Below are 19,564 nucleotides of genomic sequence, written 5' to 3'. Positions count from 1 at the left end.
ATACATTTCAGGACTTTATTTAGATGCTGATATACAAAAGATATTTAGATGGGAAGCTGGGATAAGTTATATGCCTAACGTACTAGCTGGGCATCCAGCACCTTTACCAGTTTGACCCATAGGCCCTGCAGTTTGCTGACGAAAGACTTGTGCTGTAGGTTCTTACCGCACTGTCCATGTAGGCTTCAGTCCAAATAATGTCGTGGTCGTGGTTGATGACCATGGGACGGCTGAGCACATGCAGGTACTCCATCACATTCTCCTGGACGTCTGCCAGCGTGGAGATCTGAGTGTAGTAGCCTTCATGGAGAAACAGAGGTGTGAGTCACTCTTCTAACTCATCGTCCATATCTTTAAACGAGTGTCTGAGCAAAGCTAGAGAACTGGATGTCAAAGACTGTATCCAAGTTACCTATTTCCAGAGCTTTCTCCCCACGGATGGACCCATAACAGTCTAACACTACAACAAGGAGTACGGGGGAAGAGTATCTTCAAGTTATCGAAAGGTCCTCTAAACTAGCTGCTTAACCAGTTAGAAATGCTAACATAGTGTAATGTCACAAGGACTCTTGTCCTGCTTCTCACCAGATGGGTGTGGTTGGTTGTACTTGGTATAACACAGAGTATGTCAGATAGATGGAAAACTTTTATCACTAGGAAAACACTGCCATGTGAAAGGGCTTATGGTCTGATAAGCTCTGTGATGTGGCAACAGATTTAATGTGCTTGGAAACAAGGACTACAAGAGCTATACAATGTGTCAAAACAGAAGAACCAACATCAGTGAGCCTTCTGCAGAGCTCAAGTCTGGTAAGTGAGAATTCAAGTGCAAAGAGCCTATTTTTGTTCTCCGTTTGGTTATTCAGGAGAATCCATTCTCACATTTGATGGCGAACTAACAGCACCATGAATTCCCTGTGGCTAATCTTATGGCTGAACATACAACCTGAAATCCAGGTTTTTGTTTAATCTAACAAAAAGTTAAAACGCTACGTGTGATTCACGGTGCTAATAGGAGAATGAGCCTTGAACATCCCCAGCTCAGGCCAGCAATTCTTGTCTGCCAATTCCTTTCAGTAGCAAGTGCACCCCTGCATTTCATAGTCTGCTGGAGCCGCTGCTCAGACGGGAAAAGAGCGCATATACCTCACTAGTCAGCCCCCAACTTCAGTCTTCCCTTCTTTTCCCTTTTTAAGCAGGATAGTGATGTAGCAAGCATTGTTGACTGCCTCCATATGTGCTGAGGCCAAGTCATGCTCAAACAGGGAAGGTTTTTTTTTCCCTCTCTTCGTTTACGCTTGTGGTCTCTGATAGGGCTAACCTAACTTTTTAAGCGCATAGAGGTGACTCACCTGCTCTGAATGGATTTTCCCATTCACGCCATTTCATGCCAGTTACAGAGAATATTGGTTTTAAGGTGGGATTAACAAGCTATTCTGGTACCTCAGTGAAACCACTGGCACACAAAGAATTTGGCCAGGATATAGGGGTTAACCTGTAAACCTTGGGAAAAATGCTGTAAAAATCCTTAAAGAAGTTCACTTTACATCTCGGCCAAAAGATATCAGGCTTTCTGACAGGGTTTTAGACGGATTGTCAAAAGCCAGCAACTGGGACAAAATAAGCACAGGGGCTTAGGTAGACTAGAGCCAGCATGGATCGCGGTCATAGTGTCCCTTGGCACCGTGACAGGAAAAATGTGGTGGCTCAGCATGGGCGACTTGTGTTAGTTGGACACAGACACACTTCACGTGGACTAGCAGGGCCTGCTTTTTCCTTTGGTTGTCTTCCAACCAAGGGCCCGCAGGGCCCCGGCTGTAGTGGGGAAGCCTTAGAGGGGTCCAGGAACCGGTGGCTGCAGCCCACGTGTGGCGTGTGTGTGATGGGAGTTGGGGAGCCATTCCCACACAGCACCTTTATTGTTGCAGGCGATCCATTTCACGTTGGGGGCAAAAGTGACTTCCCGTCCGATGAGGTAAGTGAAAACCCGGACCTGGGAACAAGAACGCAAAGATAGAAGAATTAGTCTGTGATGTGCTACCAAATCCAAATGGCTGAGGTCTGGCATCCTGCTGTACGCTGGTGCGAATGCCTGTTTGTGGCGGAAAGCAATAGCTCTGCCTTCACACAGAGACAGGAGCCTCTTGCTCCATTTGTTTTGCATTTTGTGGGCTGGAACTTCATTTCCAATTACAATAAGCTCAGAAAGCCAAGTAGCACCCGGGATCATCTGAATAACAAGGCAGAAGTGCAAATTCTATTTGATTTTATGATCGCAGCTCTGCCAGGCACTCAGCAACCACATGCGGAGTGGTTTATAGCTCACAGGAATCCTTTACCCAGGGGAACTGCTGGCCCCATGAATCATTTAAAGAAAGCGTCGCCATTTCTCCTGTGTTTGACCAACAACAAAAGAGCCAATCCTGAAATAAACTGCTCTAACAGCCCCATGCTCTGGCCTCTCAGTAGGCTGCTTCTCTCCCTTTGCGCATCGCTGCTAGCTGGGATGAGGTAAACAAATAAATCAGGAGGGTTTAGGATGAGCCGTAGTCTATTCCACTTTCACGGTCTGTTCTTGCTAGTACAAGCCTGTAATCACAGACCTCAAAGGACACAGGGCTGGAAGGCACCTAAAGAGGTTGTCTGGGCCATTCCTCTGCCCACCGTAAGAACTGGAAATAGCCAAACCTTTTCCCAAACAGGATCAACGATAAACAGTCCTGGATGGGACTAAAATTATTTACATAAGTATTTTCTTTTTTTTTAATTTTAGATTACTCAGCTCAGTCTTTCTCATCTTATCAGGAGAATGTTTTGATTGCCCACACTTTTGGAAAATGAGGCGTGTGAATAAAAATAATAAATCAATCTGCACTGACCTACAAATATCCATATGGGATCCTACCACCTCTAAAATCACCGCAGCAGGCTGTTGCCCGGCTGCTTTGTTTTGTGTTTACAGCAGGATGCACGCAGGTATTGGAGGATGTGAATGCTCCGCTCTGCCCGTGGTCCTGGCTCACGCTCTTCTATTCCCACCATAGCAGGATAGCACCTTTCCTCACCCTTTCTCGTTATCGCTTCCCAGACAAACCTTCCGATCTGGCCAGTTGTATTTTTCGAACACAGCTTCATAATCCTCCACTGCTCCGTCTGTGATCAGCATGATGGCTTGGTTACACAAGCCTCCTTGACCGGCGTCTCTGAACTACAAACAGAGAGGAAGAGCATCAGTTATCTCAGCACAGGCCGTTTCTGTGTAATTGCAGTGTATTTAATTCATGATGGGCCAGATCCCGACTTCCTCTCGCAAACCTCACACCGTGCTCAGAAAGAGCTCTGCTTAAATAAGGACTCTGTGTGTATGTTGCACATATATATATTTTTATTTATATAGCTCTTCTTAGCACATGCGGACACAGGAGGCTTTACAGAAATAAAATAATAAGGAGAAAATAAATGCTGTGGAGGAAGGGTGCGATTGCCTGCTGCCTCACATCTTGCACAGTCGCGTTCGTTTATGCAAAACAACTACAGACTGACCATAAACACTGCAATTCTGATTTGACAGCAATAGCTGTCACTTTTTATGGAAGAAAAAGTGAGAGGAGGGGGAAATCAGACTCATTATTTCAGGGTAAATCCATCAGTCTGCCAAAAAAATAGCAGAGGAAGGCAGGAGCACATGAAAGAAAAGAAGGCTACTGCCATCAGAGCTGAAATAGGTTATGAATGTGGCATATAGAAGGGCCATACACTGTAATGACAGATGACCTGTGCATAAGTTATATTTTTAAGGTAGACTGGAAGTCTGCTGGGATTGGGGTACAAAGGTTGATGTGCTCCCAAGGACACACGGAGAGGTGTTGAACAGGGGTGCTCTTGCAAGGCAGACCCTGCCTGTTCAGCCAGGAAGACCAACCTTCCAGTGCTGCATTTATCCAATGCTCCTTCATCCAAAGCCATTTGCCGCTCATGCCCTCAGGTACTGGCTCTAGAAAACCCAAGTGCCTTACGCAGCACCAACACAGGTGTTGAACTATCAGTCACCGGAGGAGGTGGCAGAGGACACCAAGGAAAAAAAAAAAAAGCAGCTACTTTGCTGCGGCTCCTAGCTCAGTGTCAGTGTGCTCTTCTTGCACAGCATCTCACCGCTTCTATGTTCTGAGCAAGGAAGACACTAATCAGCCAAGAAGGATACAGAAACTGATGCGGAGTAAAGAAATATGGAAAGAGGAAGATATGACGGCTCTGCGCAAGAGATGGATGAGAGGTAACGGTGTGAGATGGAGAGCGTATGGGAGACTAATTGAAGGGTGACTAAGGTTATATCAAACACAGCAGCAATTTTAAACCAGAGAGGCTAGTTATAAATGAGGAAAAAGGTATCTAAGTGGCAAGACTAGTCGCATAAAAGGAAAGCAAGTGCTGGGTGGGAAAACAAGAGCACAGGCTGTGAACTGGGACTTTTTAGACACTTTAAGGTTCAATTCACAAGTCCCTTCTGGTTTGGCAGTGCTATGTTAGGACAGAAGGCAAATCTCTTTACCAACAGGGATGGCACTGTGGTTCCTTTGCAGATTAACGTCATGACCATCGATACCTGGAAGCTAACTCCAAGTCCAGATTTTCCCAGATATTTTACCACTCCTACAATTAGCTCTGTGATTGTCCCTTATTATGAAATTACCAGGTTCAGAGCTAATAGAACCACAGTATCTCCTTCCACAACCATTTATGTTATCAGTCCTGCCACCTTCAACATTACTTTGATATCACTGAAGAACCCGTTACTCCAGTAAGCATGGACCCAACAGCTTCTGAATGACCGTCCCATTACTTGCATCACTGACCAGTATCAGTAGAGATGATCATAAGAGAGTAGGGGGGTGTAATATGGTCGTTTCTAACTAGCTGTTCTTAGGCAAAACACCCATGTGAATTACTGAATCAGGATGAGGTGGTTGGGCATGCTCCTCCTCTTTCATATCGCCAGAGCAGCAAGTTCAGAGGAGAGGTAAACTGCACCTCTGCTGTTGTGGTCATGCAACCCAGCAGTGGGGATCTCCTATGTCTTTCTCTACAGAGTCCCCAGGGTCTGACGTTTCCAGTGGTCCAAAAGCTTCTACACTTTGTATCATAGAAACAAAACCCCATCAGCGCCAGCTACAGGGTAACTGAAACTCCAGGAGAGATCAGAGCAGATGTGCCCCTTGCTCACAGCAAGGAGACTCGGGGCAAAGGCTGAGGTTGCACAACAGGAACAAACACAGGATGCTCTTAAGTTCAAATGAAAAGGGAAAAGCAGTTGACAGCCACGTGGGATTCTGCTGCAGACCATCAGGTAGGAAAAAAACAAGGAGTCTCAAGTGAGCTATTCCTAGGACAGGAGTCAGCTGCGTGGAGATTAGCAGAGAGAACGGTTAGTGCGGATGTCCATTAGGGAGGCATAGGGTTACGATGGTGCAGGAGATGCTGTCAGAATGAGATTCTGATCACAGATATGTGAACCTTACAGTTAGAAAAGCAGCTTATTCCAGACTGTTGCAATCGACAACATGTTTTGTTTAGACAATTATTAAATTAACACTTAATTAAGGTCACCCACCATTTCATCAAACTACTTAAGACATCTTTTCATGTAGCTTGCTTCAGACCTCATAATACTGAGATACTGAGAAATTAGATGTTGTATCAGAACTAGCAATCTCCTAATTACAGGAGTAGATGATATTTTCAACAGGGAAAATGAGATCATCAGTGTCATAGAAATAGAGATTAAAGAGACAGATTTAGAAAACAAATGAACAAGAGGTAATCCCTGATTTTTAGGTCCTTTTGTGGCTGGCTGCAGCTGTAGCAAATGATCTGACAGCATTTCGCATCAAGCTCTGAGCATAATTCCCTGCTCTGACTGAAGTCCCAGGAGCGTGAAAGAAAGGGAGATGAGGAACAAGATGTCCACAGAACAGATGTCTGAAGAGCTGGGGGGACTAGAGCTGTGGTCGGTGAACGAGGCACAGAGCTATGTATTCTCCTCTATAACTGTGGTCACGTTGCCAGGAGAAACAGGCATGATCTAATTAATTCAGGGTCAGAGTCTCTCGTACTCCCTTGTTTGCTCATTGCCATTTACTTTGCAGTTACAGCCTGGCACGGGGTTACTAATGAAGCAGTAGGAACATCAGCATAGCTCAGTGGGGCGCAGGCACGCGTGCTGATTATAGACACATCTGGCCAGATGACTGAGCAGCCCCTCTCCGTCTGCTCCTGCCCATTCTTATGGAGACCGGCCTCCAGAAGTAAGTACTGAAAATTCAAACTTGGTGGAAAGTGTCCCACGGGGAGAAAAATCAGCAGTAGAGAAGGAAAAAAAAAAAAAACAGTGAAGGCGGCATTAAGCAAAATGGCATAAACTGGTAAACAGGAAATCCTGAGCTTTGCATATCCTGAAAAATACGCTGCAGAATCCAGGTCCATAAAAAGGGGAGTGGAATCAAGAAAGATTTAGAAATGTTTAGATAAGAAGCAAGAAAGGGAGTAAAAAGAGTATGTTGCCAGATGATAAAAAACAGAGGGAAATGGTCAGGCAGAGATACTTTATAGCCTCCATACTTCATCATCAAAAGGACAATATTGTAATGGCTGGGTACATGCTGAAGCGATAAGAAACAAAGAAAAAGAATGAATGAATTACAGGCAGGGTCACAAAGTGGTAGGGTTAAAGAAAAAGTTAATTGAAAGCATTTGAATAATCTGTGCGCAGCAGGAAGGGAGAGAATTACAGAAGGTGTTGCTGAACTACTTGCCTCATGGGCTGAGACCTGACTGGGACTGTATGAGATCCCAAGGGATGAAGGGGGAATCAACAGAAAATATGTTTTACAAGAAGGGAAGAAACTAGATGGGTAGATTGTCCTTAAACTTCTAGCCTGCTGCTAGAAAAATTTGTAACACAGTCCTCAGAGCGCACAAAGTGAGCGCTTCCCCACGCAGATGGGGCATAAGCCACAAACTCCTTTGATTACTCACAGACAGGTGTATTCTTTGTATGACACTAGTTTGCTTAAATTACTCAGAATGTTATGTCCCCCTGAAATCCAGTTTGTTACCAGTTTCACCATTTTTCCCTCCCCCCCCCATATAGCCATTTTAGCGTGACCTACTCATAATTAACATCAAAATTTGTGTAATTTCTGAGTTCGGTAGCAAGTCAAGGCACCGTTAAACCAGCTTGGTGTCAAGAGGAGACATCATTCCAAGGTGGCCTCCAAGGAGAGCAGAACCTGAGGTTTCGTTTCCTCCACAGGGTCAGAAAAATATCAGCTTTCAAAGTGTGTACTTACTCTGAGCAGATCCTGAGAAAGGAGGACCCATAAGAATCACAGATTTTGAACTACCTAATCCTAAGAGTGTCATATATAATAAATAGGGTTAGGGGAGTGTGTTTACATATGTATGTATATACACACACACGTATGGCATGCCTATAAAAATATATAAGTATCTTTACAATTTGGTTTACATTGGCAAGACTAGGAGGCTGAATACTGGCTGGAAAGGAATACCGCAGAGGCAGATCAGCTGGATAGGAATTAACAATGTGACAGCGTCTGAAGGAAGGTGACTGTTGTCTTACATTGTGTTAAGAGGACCATGGTGTGTAAAACAAGGAAGGTAATTATTCTGCTCTGCTTAGCACTTGATAGCTCTCAGCTGCAGCTCTTACATGCTGTTGGGAGGATGGTGTTTCAGGGAAGGCAGGCAGCCTGCAAGCAGCCGAGAGCGGAGAAGAAGCAGCCAGAACAAAGGGATATAAATCCTACAGGAAAAGGGTGAGAAGACAAGATGTGCGAAGCTTGTTGAAACGAAGAAGAGAAAGTAGCAGCGAGATAGGCTAAAACTTGATAAACAAGGAAAGAGCTCAAAAGGTAACACTTGATGCCTGAGGATTTTGAAGCACTTTATAAACATATGCTTAACACCATGGTTTCCCTGGGACGTATATTTTATTGAAACCACTCGGTGTGTGGCTAAATTGAAATAGAGAGTTTAAGTGGTTTATTGAGCGTGGCAGAGAAGGGGCAGGGGAGGCTCTGGCTAACTGTTCTCCTGATACCGTTCCGCAAATTGCGTCACAGATTAAAATATGCCCCATATACCCCAGAACATAAATGGAGGAAAACAAAGACAGTGAGAGATCATGCTCTTCTTCAACCCCTCTCTGCTACTCCTACCTCATTGAGTAGGTCTCTACTGGGCTATTAATTCTACAAGCAACTGGACTGAGGAAAATTACCAGGGAAATTTTGCAGTCACTTTCATTACAGATATTATTACTGGTTGTCTATTGTAATCAGCAAAGCCTGTTTCATCAGTGCGATGTAGCAATTCTCATTTTTTTGCGTATGCTCCTGTGAACAATAACAGGACAGTCGGTGAGGAACAGCTACAATTACAAGCTGAGAATGTGAATTTTGTCTGACAGGAAGGGGGTGGCCAATACCACCAAAGTTCCCCCTTCTCCCGCCTGCATGACTGCCGCAGCACAGATTTGTGTCAGGGCACACTCATGGAAACCCTTTTCCTCCCCTACTACTGATATAGATCTAAGAAGCTCTAAGAGAAGCTTTCAGAGAGTCCTTAAAGCACACGAGCACTTGCAGGTGGTACCCTTTTGCCTTAAGCTGTGGTACTTGCAGAGCCTGGGGTCCTCCAGCTGGTGATATCAAGGCACTCTCTAGATGAGCCCTTACCAAGGGAAGCTACAGCATGGGGAAAGCTATTGCAGGACAACAGGCATGTTTCTACGCTTGCATGCCTATGTATGCACAGCCGTGTGTGCGCTGAGACGTAATCTCTGTCTCTTCTGAATGTCACCAGGCAGACAGAAATCCTGGGATGAAGCTGCAAAGCGACTGGCAGGAGGTCCTGCACCTGCAGCCGTCCCACAGCTGGCTGTGAACAAGGCTCCCAGCCGACAGCTTCAGCAACCTTGGATTGAGGTCCCAGTTTGCTAAAGAGGAGGCAATCGTGGCCCATGCTACAATGAGTGACCTCCCTTCTGTCATGCTGAGAGAAAGCTGCAACCGGTGTTACTGTGAAAGGAAAGCTGGGTGAAAGAGATATATCTCCCTGTTTCACACCTTTCTTTTCTTTGACAACAAATTAAACCATTTCTGAGCTCTGTTTTCATGGACAGCAGTTTCCAACATGCGGAGAAGCGTGACTTGAGCAGTCACCAAGAGCACAGTCACTGAGAGCAAAGCCACCTTTCCTCATCTGCAGATGCTCAAAGGAAAGATGCTCAAATGCCTGAGTCAATTGTCCTCTCCCCAGATCTTAGGTGATAACAGAAGGCATGAGGGAAGCAGCACTTCACCTTGGAACTGAATTACACCAGAAGGTTTTATCACCAGTGGACACTGTACTGTCTAGAAGCAATCTCAGAGCTGTTTTGAGCTCATTAGCTAAGGGAGAATCAACAAGAGTCAAGATAAGTGGTGACTACTAAACCACTGACTGCATTTTTGATGCCAAATAGAGAGGAAAAATATTTTCTCTATCATCTGCCAAAGAGTTTCTTCCCTATTACTGCAGTGGAGTTATGTTAATCCACTGGGTGGCATGGATATCACTCTCTCTCTGGAGGTATTTTTGGTCCAACTATATCAGTGGAGGACAGTTTTTTTTCCGTCTCAGCTGTTCTACCACGTACCTTCTATTTCCCATGGGCGCACCTGGCTTAAAGTAATGCAGGGTTTTATAAAGGTCCAGGCTCCTGGACGCCTGAGTATTGCCTAGTTTAGTGGGTGAGCCTGCCAGAAAGGAATTTTGAGGTCTCATTAGTGGAACCAGATCAGTTTTGGTGTCTGTGCCTGGCATGACCAGCTGCTATTTCAGCTGGGACAAGCAATCTTTCTTCAGGGTTCTCCATTACTCTCCACTGAGGCCTTCAAAGCTGTACTGGTTGAGAGAGTCTTCAGTTGTACTGCATTGGGCTGCTTTAATCTGTTGTCTCTGTACATGACCAGTGCTACATTAGATATTAAGAAATCATGTTTCCCCCGGTGGAAAAATTGTTTGAATATTTTGATTTATATAACACAGGCCTATATAGGCTCTGGATCTTTGGTTTTAAAGATAAAATTAAGTTTGTCATAAAGTGCAAAAATACACATAGATAAATCTAGCAGGCATCTAGTCCATGTAATTTTTCTAGGTTTATATCATTACTGCTTCCCTGGTCATCTCAGTAACTACCTTCTTCCAGAGACGATGAACCGCTACTACCAGGAGTGCTGCCAGCCTATTAATGAAATGCTTGGGCTATACCACACTCTTCTCAGGTTGCCGTTAGAGTCATTATGCTTCTGTTACCACTGACAAGTCAGCTCAGCTACCACCACCCCTGGGTCCAACTCTGATCATGCTTGCAGTGGCATAAATTAGGAACAGCACTACCATAGCCAACAAACTTAAACTTTCTGCTTGCAAAATAAGTAAGAGTGCAGAATTTTTCCCAGGTGTCAATACCTCTAGCACACTACCTTTAACATCAATGCCGTCATTATGGCCACTAGCATTGTACCGTGTGCATATTTTTGTCAGCATCAAAGGCATTGGCATCTTTAGGCCGAGCCCACTATAAACAGTGCCATAAGGAGGTGGGGGTGTTTGGCTGGTCCTTGGTCCTTTTGTTAACATTCCTTAAGAAACAGAGTTAAGTTGTATGTTTACCTCCAGGCTACTGAGGTCCCAATTGTTCAATGTCAATGAATCATTTATAATTCTTATCGTAGGACATGACCAGACTGACTGATTAATTCTCCTCTACCTGTGATTTCTTCCCCAAGCACTGAGCCTCTGCAAAGTGACATTGAAATACATCTGAAGCCTGAGAATAATCTTTCATGTCTTCATCTACTTACAAGGGCTCACTAATAACATTATTTATGACCAGAATTGTTGCCCTCAGCTGATCAGTTATATTTTATTGCCACCATTGCAACCAAGTTGCCTGGGCAATGCCTGCTTGTGGGGCTCATTAAAGAAACACTCATAGAGGCCACAACCTCGCCAGATCCTGATCCCTCCTGGGCGGGCATCATCAGCCCCAGGGCATCATGCACAAACTGACACCTCCCCGAAGCCGGGTCACTCCTGCACACTGCTTGTCACAAATTTTGGGACCATGAGATCAGCTCATTCCGCAGCACCATGAGGGATGTGCTAAGTCATTAGATGTAGAGGGGAAAGTAGAGGTGGGCAGGGACACGTGTGCCCTATGCAAGCATCAGCACTGACTCTCTTACCTCCCTCAGGATTTTAAAGGACTCTGTCAAGGCCTTGTTCACAGTCCCCACTCCTTTTGCCTGCAGTTCGTCCACCAGCTGCTTGAAGTGCTGGCAAGAAGAGAAGCAGAAAGGCAGCAATGAGTTGCAGGCATGGTGATCCTTTTGACTGGGGGAGGAAAGGGTAACCTGGAAAAGTCTGTGCCGTTGGGCTCCTGGATCCTTCATTACTGCTAGCAGGGCAGTGCTGCACCACGATGGATGGAGGTGGGAAAGTCAAGGAAAGTCAAGTGGCCCTTCCATTGGCAGCACCATCATGTCGCGCCCATGCATCTGCAGCAGGACTGCATTTCTCAGCGTGTGGGCTGTGAACCATTGTTGGTCCATGGAACATCATGCAAGGGACAAAGTTATTAGGAATTGGATTTTACCTTATCTACCCCTTTAAGGAAAAAAACCCAACACGTTCCTGTGCATGCAAGAGCAACAGGACTGGAGAAAAAGAAAACCAGTAAACAAGCTTTCAAATTTTAACAGGCATTGATAAGGTTGTAAATGAAACCCTCAGGAAGTGCTCTCTGTAGGACAGACAGTGACCAAACGGCTAGGGATTCCTTTGGGAAGCATTGCAGGACGCACATCACCCTCTGGAGTCATTCTCCGTGACCCAGGGCTAAACTGGGAAAGAAACTGGAGAGAATGCTGCTTGTTGAAGACATGGAGGGATGTGCTACCTCTGTGTTGTTAATACAGAGAGAAAAAGGAAGAAAAATGCAGTGAGAGCAGCTAAAGATACCAGTCAGGCCACAGGGTGGTGGAAGAGCCGGATGCAGGCTGACCCCCTGGGGGCTGCTGAGCCCTCCTGGATCAGAGCAGCAAAACCCCTCCTCGGGGAAACCTTGCTGGCAGTCCACTCTGGCAAAGGATCAGGCCAGGCTGAGAACACATTCAGTGGGAAAGGGCCAATTTTTCTCCTTTCTAAGGGCTGACAATGGGTGGTTTCAACAGTGGAGAACCTTTGCCATCTGCATGCTGGTTTTCTGCAGCAGTCTGGGCCGGGGCTGCTTGTGCTGCAGGAGCAGTGGTACCCAGGCTGCTGTGATACAGGGAAACTGGTTGCTGCTGTTTAGCTAGCCAGCTGACCTGATGTTACAGCAACTTTGTGTAAGCAAAGGTGAACCATGGAGCCAGCACATGCCACTGCTGCTTGTCTCTGAAACGCAAATCCACACGCTTCTGGGAGGTGGCTGTTTCTTGTCCCTGGAGTTTCGTGTCACAGCATCTTAACCCCATGTACTTGAGATAACTACCTGAATAACATCAATAGGAGCCTGGTACTCACCTCTCTGTTATCTCTGTCTGCTTGGACCAGGATACCCTTAAAACAGGGTTCGATAAAATGAACATAATCATTGTACTGCAAAGAGAAAATGAAAAGAAAGGGGTTGTAATGACAAAATTCACGAAATGGGTTCATGTCATAGATGGATGTTCAGAAAACTGTATGGAGCACAATGCCATTTTATACATATATCCCTTCAGAGTTGTAGTGATCATGGCAAATTATAATTTTGATAAATCTTGTATTTAAATAATGCGTTAATTATAGTGTTTTGCTGAGTTCTATCTGGGCATAACTACACATACAAAGTTACTTTTTTTTTTTTTCCCCGCTCACACTCCAGAGATTTTCTCCACACTCTCATTAGCTTATGCCTCTCTCCTTGCTTTTAGCACTATTTGCACATCTTTTTGACTTCTGGAGACTTTGAGAGTCCCCAGTCACCAGCTGAACCTTCCAAGTGGTTTTGTAGTTTAATGTCTGATGCCTCTGGTGCTGAACAAAAACATATCAAGTTATCACACATTCGCCAAACTGTGATAATTAGTGGGGTGTATGCTTCTAGCCTGCTACATATGTGAGCTAAAACATGCCAGTGTAAACCTTTTCTTGCAAGGTTCAGAAGAGCATAATTCCTAAGAGCATGGCTAAGATGCTACTGATGCTCAACTGATCAATAGGAGCTTAGGTCAGGATATAACATGTCTGAGCCGGTAGCTTCTTGGTGTGAGTAAAGGGATGTATATTATGTGCTTTCTGGGATTGTTTTTGAAGATGATATTTCAAACTCCTTAATGACTTCCCTCCATTTTTCTGCCAACACTGTTCATTCTTCCGTCTATCCAGCCTTATAAAGTCAGAGCTGTCACCACTCTACTTTCTAACTATCTTACACAACAAGAAGCTATCAATAAAAAGTAGAATTTATATCTCAGTGACTGTGCCCTGGCAAACTTTTATAGAAAGGATCCTAGGGAAAGAGATGGCGCTTGAATTAGCTTTGAAAATTAGGAGGCGAGCAGCCATTTGCCTTTAAACTGGCACGAAGCCCCTCAGTCTTGGCATGGATCGTGGAAAAAATTTGCTTTCTGTGTTCAGTGGTGCTGGTTCTCTGCGGGTAATAACTGGCCCATCCTCATCCTGGATGGGGCTTAAAAAGGGAGAGAGTAACACCGAGGCAACCTGACCAAACTCCATGCAGGTCTGTGCACATTGACTCTGAACTGGATTGCAGCCTTGCAGGAAGCCGGTGCACAAAAAAGCATATGGTGGTCATTTTCTAGCCTGGAAACATTATAGAATCATAGAATGTGTTGGGTTGGAAGGGACTTTAAAGGTCATCCAGTCCAACCCCCCTGCAGTAAGCAGGGACACCTTTAACGAGATCTGGTTGCTCAGAGCCTCATCAAGCCTGGCCTTGAATGTCTCCAGGGATGGGGTGTCCACCACCTCTCTGGGCAACCTGTGCCAGCGCCTCACCACCCTCATTGTAAAGAACTTCTTCCTAATGTCTAATCTAAACCTACCCTGCTCTAGTTCAAAACCATTGCCCCTCCTCCTATCGCCACATGCCCTTGCAAACAGCCCCTCCCCAGCTTTCCTGTAGGCCCCTTTCAGGTACTGGAAGGCAGCTATAAGGTCTTACCAGAGCCGCCTCTTCTCCAGGCTGAACAACCCCAGCTCTCTCAGCCTCAGTATTATCCTGAGGATTATACTGCTACTGGAGTCAAAATACAGTATTATGCTCTACTAGGTGAATTTGTTAGCTCAGGTCCCTGTTAGCTCAGGTGTTTCTCTAAACTGTGTTATCTGTTACAGTCACATCCATAGGTAAAGCAAAAAGATGCAGCCAACGTCCTCCATAGAGGGGGGTGAGACGACTTAGCAGCCACCCTGCTGACTATACAAAGGTGACTTCCCAGGGGTAATTGGTTTTAATCTGCCATCCAACGTAAGTACTAAGTGGGACTGAAGGGTTGGTATCAGGACAAGGATGACAACTCAGCACTGAAAATATGACATACTTACTGCAATGATGTTGACAAAGTCATTTTCTCCCAGAGTATCTAAAATGGTGATGATGGTGTGTTTGGCAATGGTCATCCGCAGGCCCTTCATGCTCCCACTGACATCCACAATGATGACAATGTCCTTGGGAGAGGTGGCTGCTTGGATGTACCTTTAAAAGAAGAAGAATACAAGGAAGCAGGATGAGTGTACAGGGAGGAGGAACGCTGGGCATGCTGCTATAACATGATGCCAGCTGCAGCATGACATGCCCCACCAGCACAGCTATCTATCAGGGTCAGGCTGGGCATCCGATGGGTCACTTCTTACCAACCTGCCTCTCCCGCTGGTCCCAGCATCTCACTTCCCGCATTGGCAAGTGCTGGGCCTGCTGCAGGTGTATGTCCAGATTCAGCAGAGTGACAATTGCTAAAGCCTTCTTTAGCCATGCTGAGTGGACCAAGTGCCCTGCATTTCTGAAGTCTGAACAGCCCTGTCCTTCTGGTGAAGAATTATAAGGAAGCATACACGCGCCACATGGAAGTCACCACCAGTGTAAGATGCCATATGGAAAGCTGGCGCTGGCAGGTGGTAGGGCAGGCTTCCTAACCTGGTATTGCCTTCATTTTTGTACCCCTCATCTCTCTCAGGAGCCGCACAGGGCAGCCACTGCTTATCAGCAGCTCATCAAGGTGTCACCTTGGGAAAGAGGGAGAGGAAGACAGGGAGGTGCTTTGGCCAAGTCACTCCAAAACACTTACCAGCCGCGATTCCTGCAGTCAAAGGAGATGACTCCATTCTCGTCTGGTAACCACTTTATTCCTGAAGGGAGCAGCAAAAGGAACAGTCAACACACACAGACAGGCAGGCATCTGCTCCCCACTCCCCAGGCACCCGCACTTCTGCTGTTCACTGCTGAGACCCGGCTACCCCGCGGGGGCACGCGAGTCTGGCCAGCAATAGTAACGGCCATTCGGCAGAAATACAAGCAGAGCTGCATGGTCTTCAGCAGTTCTCAGTAAACTGTTTGTTAAATTTCTGTTAAAAAATGTACCTAGACATAGTCTGTCCAAATCTGGGGAGAAATTGCACTTACTTTAAACTTTCTGCCACTTTGATGTAGTTCTCAACAACATCTTTTTCTCCCCAAGGGTGGTTGAGCGCATAAAAAAGCAGCAGCAGTGACAGGGACATGTCCCAGATTCCCTGCTAAAGGCTCTGTTCACAGTCATCTCCACTCTCCCCCTTCCACAACACGTGACAGGTCACGGAACAAGGGCATGCACCATCTGACAGAGGGGCCACCAGGCCAAGCTACAGCTGGGGAGGATCTCGTGGGTTCCTCCAAGCACGGGGCCTCCCTCTTGCTCCGTGACCTTACATGCCGCTTGCAGCTGGCAAGTGGATAACAAGTCAGGCAGACCAGCTGCATCTGCCATGTGTGGCCTTGGAGATGGAGAGAGGCTAAATTCCACAGGCAGCACAAGGCAGGGTGCCCTCCTGCAGCCTCTGCACCCCACCTGTGAGATTTTCAGGTCCTGCCGTGGTGCTTTGTGAGCTTTTTGGAGTGCAGTCTGCCTAAAGCACACCCCTGCCAGCAGCCTTCTCTGGGGTCGCAAGGACAACATGCCTGGGGGGCTGGTCCACGGGGGGGAAAAAGGGGTTTATGCGTGCCACGGACACTATTCCTTCATCCTACATAGCAGCCACCCACGCACTGAGTATTTTCTGTTCACTGCACCCTGCCTTTCATGGGGACGCACTGCCCACAAACTTCCCGGACTGGGCTTTTCCACAGCATGGGCCCCATATTACAAGACTTTTGGTTTGCACTGAATGAGCAAAGCCGATCTCCGCTCTTTTACCTGGGTAGAGCCTAAAGAATCCAGTGGAGCTGCCAAAGTACTGCCAGGTCAGTGTGGGATCCCTTTCAAAGTTGTCCACAAAAATAGGATTCAAGGCTTCTGACATGTAAACGCCGTTCAGGATGTCAGGGTCTGTGGGGAAAAGAATAGAAATTGTGGAAAAAAAAGTGTGCAAAAGAGGGGAGGACGCCCACTACCCCTGCTGGAGGAAGGCGGTGGGAACAAAGGCAACCCCAGGAGGAACACGGCCTTGTCCAAAAGTGTTTTTCCTCATGGTCTGCAAAAGCCACATCCCTTTATCTCAATCTCTCCTGTCACAATGACACCTATCCCCTTGGCAGCCGCTTTCCAACAGGCATTGTGAAAGGATTGGATGCAGCATCCAAGTAAATCCTGGAGGGCAGGTTACCACTGGCCACTGCAGGTGATCTCAGTTTGGTCATACGCTATTATCCCTACCTCTCTTTCCAGCCTTGTCTGACCTTGGGCATTACGCCTAGTTGGAAGAGGGCTCTGAGAGACCCAGGAAAACCAGCACCATGCTGAACACAACTGCAACACCGTACAGACAGGACACAGCTGCTGCCTAAGAGGGGACATGTGGCTGTCGTAAGGTCTGATGCACCACTAAGCGGAACAGCCTTTCTACAAAGAGTGTTTATATTTATGCTAGATGTAATTACCTAAGACAGAGGGGCTCTAGGATTTACGTGCTGTTTCTCTCTCTCTGCCCCACAACAATTCTTTCTTTTCTTCTTTGCCTGCTCTTTCTTTCACAAAGCCTGAGCTGTCCTCCCTTGCCCCTGAGGCCATCAGAATCGATAGGAAGTTGCAGACTTGCAAGAACTCGCAAGAGGCGGTGTATATTTGGTGTCTGTGTTGACTCATTGCGTCAGGAGACCAAACACAGCAGTGGCAATAGAAGCAGGGGATTATAAAAAAACTGGTCATTTTAAGATTAACTGTATTAATGTTGAACGGGATGGGGCTTTAACCCACCACTTCCTGTTTAGTCACTTTACTAAAGATGGTTTCAGTCAAAATAGGGGAAAAACTGAACCGTGCCTCCCCAGTGATGAACCCAAAGTAAATCATGCAGGAAGGGAGCCAGAAGAGCTGTGGAGAGCCAGGCTTGCTGCTGTTTGCAAGAAAGGGAGTGAGTACTGCCAGGCGCTGCTCCCAGGAGGAGCCCGGGGCACAGAAAGAGCCATCCTCCTCCTCCTCCATCTCCTGCTCATCCTCCAGCCAGGGCAGCTGGATGGTTTGTGTGAAGGCAGAAATCAGCTAGCTGAGCAGTGTCTCTCTATTCTCTCTGACAGAGGCCATTTGGCCACCTCTTTCTGTATGCAGCTGTAGGCAGCAGCCTACTTTGTGTATCTCTGCTGTAGATACCCACAGCCAGCTCTGCTGGTGGCTCTATTGTGCGCAAGATTTTAGTGTCTGGGGCTGTCATACCAGATGGAATTAATTTAAAGTCATGGGAGAAATAGAACTCCCTCTATTGTCCCTCTAAATAATGTAGCAGTTGTGAGCACAGTCACCACCGCCTGCCCCATCTGGTCCTCAAGATTGTAAATGAGTTCCATCTATGAGACAAGTAACAGCACTTTTTTTTCCTTGCCAAAACATATGCAAGGGGAAGAGCTGATGGGGATGTAGGAAAGGAGCCAGTTGAGGCAGCTTTGAATGTTGGCCAAAAAGTGCAGTAAACTTAAGACAATCGCGACTGGTGTCTCAGCCTGCAGATTTGGCAGTGTGCCGACCAGCCTGGAGATGGACCGGTTTCTGGTGTGTAGCTGGAGTGGTGTGCATGTGCAGGGGAAGAGGACACAGTTCAGGCACAGATGAGGCCATGTGAGTCTTGGTGAGTCTCGGTGTCCCCCTGGACTCCTGCAGGTGCCAAAGGCTTGCTGAAAAGGGAGAATAGTCCAGAACAGTCACATCCTTGTAGTAGTTGTGAATTACCCCCCGACTCCTACAGATATGGTCACTGGGAATTAAGAGTGTCCCCGTGAGGTGTTAGTGTCTCATAACACAAAGACATCTGGGGTCTAAATTCTCAGATAAAATCAATTAAATCCTTGACACCTAAAGACCTTTACAGATCTAACCCTTTGTACAGAGTAACAATTGCCAATAAATTCACATCACAGCCTGTTTCACAGCATGTTTGGTTGGGTAGATGAAGCCTAGGAGACTATACTGCCTGCCTAAGATGGAGGATTGTCCATCATTAGAGGTCTTCTAAGAGCAGAAGAGCACTGTAAGTTCTAAAAGCACCGTACTCACAGTGACAGACTACAGCACGGACATGACCGTGTCTTGGGACAGTACCTTTCCAGCCCTGGTTTCTCTCAGTTGTTTTTTTCTGTTCCCATTCTTTTTTCCAGTATTATTACTAGTATTTTCCACAGCTACCTCCTAGGAATGAGAGAACAGAGGCCAGTAAAGGCCATTACCTTTGTTGTAGACGTTGGTGGGGAGCTGGATATCACTGTATGTTGTGTTCACCAGTAGGTTATTGAAATGCTCATTTGGCTCCAAAATGAATTCATCTCCAAGCTCCACATAATTGTCATTTTCATCCTTATCATTAATGAGGAGAGAGTTGTAGTAATCAAACTGTTGATGAAGACAACGGAAAAGAGAAAGGCAACAAGAGAGAATAAGACTATTACACCTACTGCCTTAAAAAAAACACAGAAAACTACTAAACCTCTTTAAAACCTAAAAAAGAGGCATCTGGAGAATTTGTGCTTCAAATAGGATCAAGATGAACAGAAAACAAGAGTCATTACCAACTAAAAAGCGTCAAGATGCCAAAATGATGGTTTCTGCCCAGTTTCTTAGGTGCCCACATGACTGATAGCATGGTCATAACTGGCAGGAGAAGAGCCATCTGAGAGCAAAGGGACACAGTGACAGGTTCCTGTGGTCCCTTAGAGATATTTAAGTGACTAGCCAGAGAAGTGGAATGTATCACTGTGTCTGGCTCCCAGGTTTGCTATGGGGCATGTTGATGCTGACCTTACTTGCCCTGTCTCTCCAGCTGTCAT

General features: G+C 46.2%; 1 protein-coding gene across 1 annotated transcript in view; it reads right to left on the bottom strand.

Annotated features, from left to right (window-relative positions):
• Positions 1–19,564, bottom strand: part of CACNA2D4 (calcium voltage-gated channel auxiliary subunit alpha2delta 4) — a 132,559-nt gene that overhangs the window by 97,624 nt on the left and 15,371 nt on the right. Inside the window, exons 5-13 of the mRNA XM_063318533.1 lie at positions 18,968–19,130; positions 16,509–16,640; positions 15,405–15,465; positions 14,665–14,815; positions 12,637–12,711; positions 11,316–11,405; positions 3,095–3,208; positions 1,915–1,993; positions 167–300 (exon numbers count right to left, since the gene is read on the bottom strand). Coding sequence (XP_063174603.1) covers positions 167–300; positions 1,915–1,993; positions 3,095–3,208; positions 11,316–11,405; positions 12,637–12,711; positions 14,665–14,815; positions 15,405–15,465; positions 16,509–16,640; positions 18,968–19,130 — 999 coding nt within the window. The remainder of the gene's footprint in view (positions 1–166; positions 301–1,914; positions 1,994–3,094; positions 3,209–11,315; positions 11,406–12,636; positions 12,712–14,664; positions 14,816–15,404; positions 15,466–16,508; positions 16,641–18,967; positions 19,131–19,564) is intronic.

Source organism: Chroicocephalus ridibundus, chromosome 1 (genome assembly GCF_963924245.1).
Source record: "Chroicocephalus ridibundus chromosome 1, bChrRid1.1, whole genome shotgun sequence".
Classification (NCBI taxonomy): domain Eukaryota; kingdom Metazoa; phylum Chordata; class Aves; order Charadriiformes; family Laridae; genus Chroicocephalus; species Chroicocephalus ridibundus.
The sequence above is the reverse complement of the archived record's forward strand: the minus strand, read 5'-3'. Positions and strand labels throughout refer to the sequence as shown.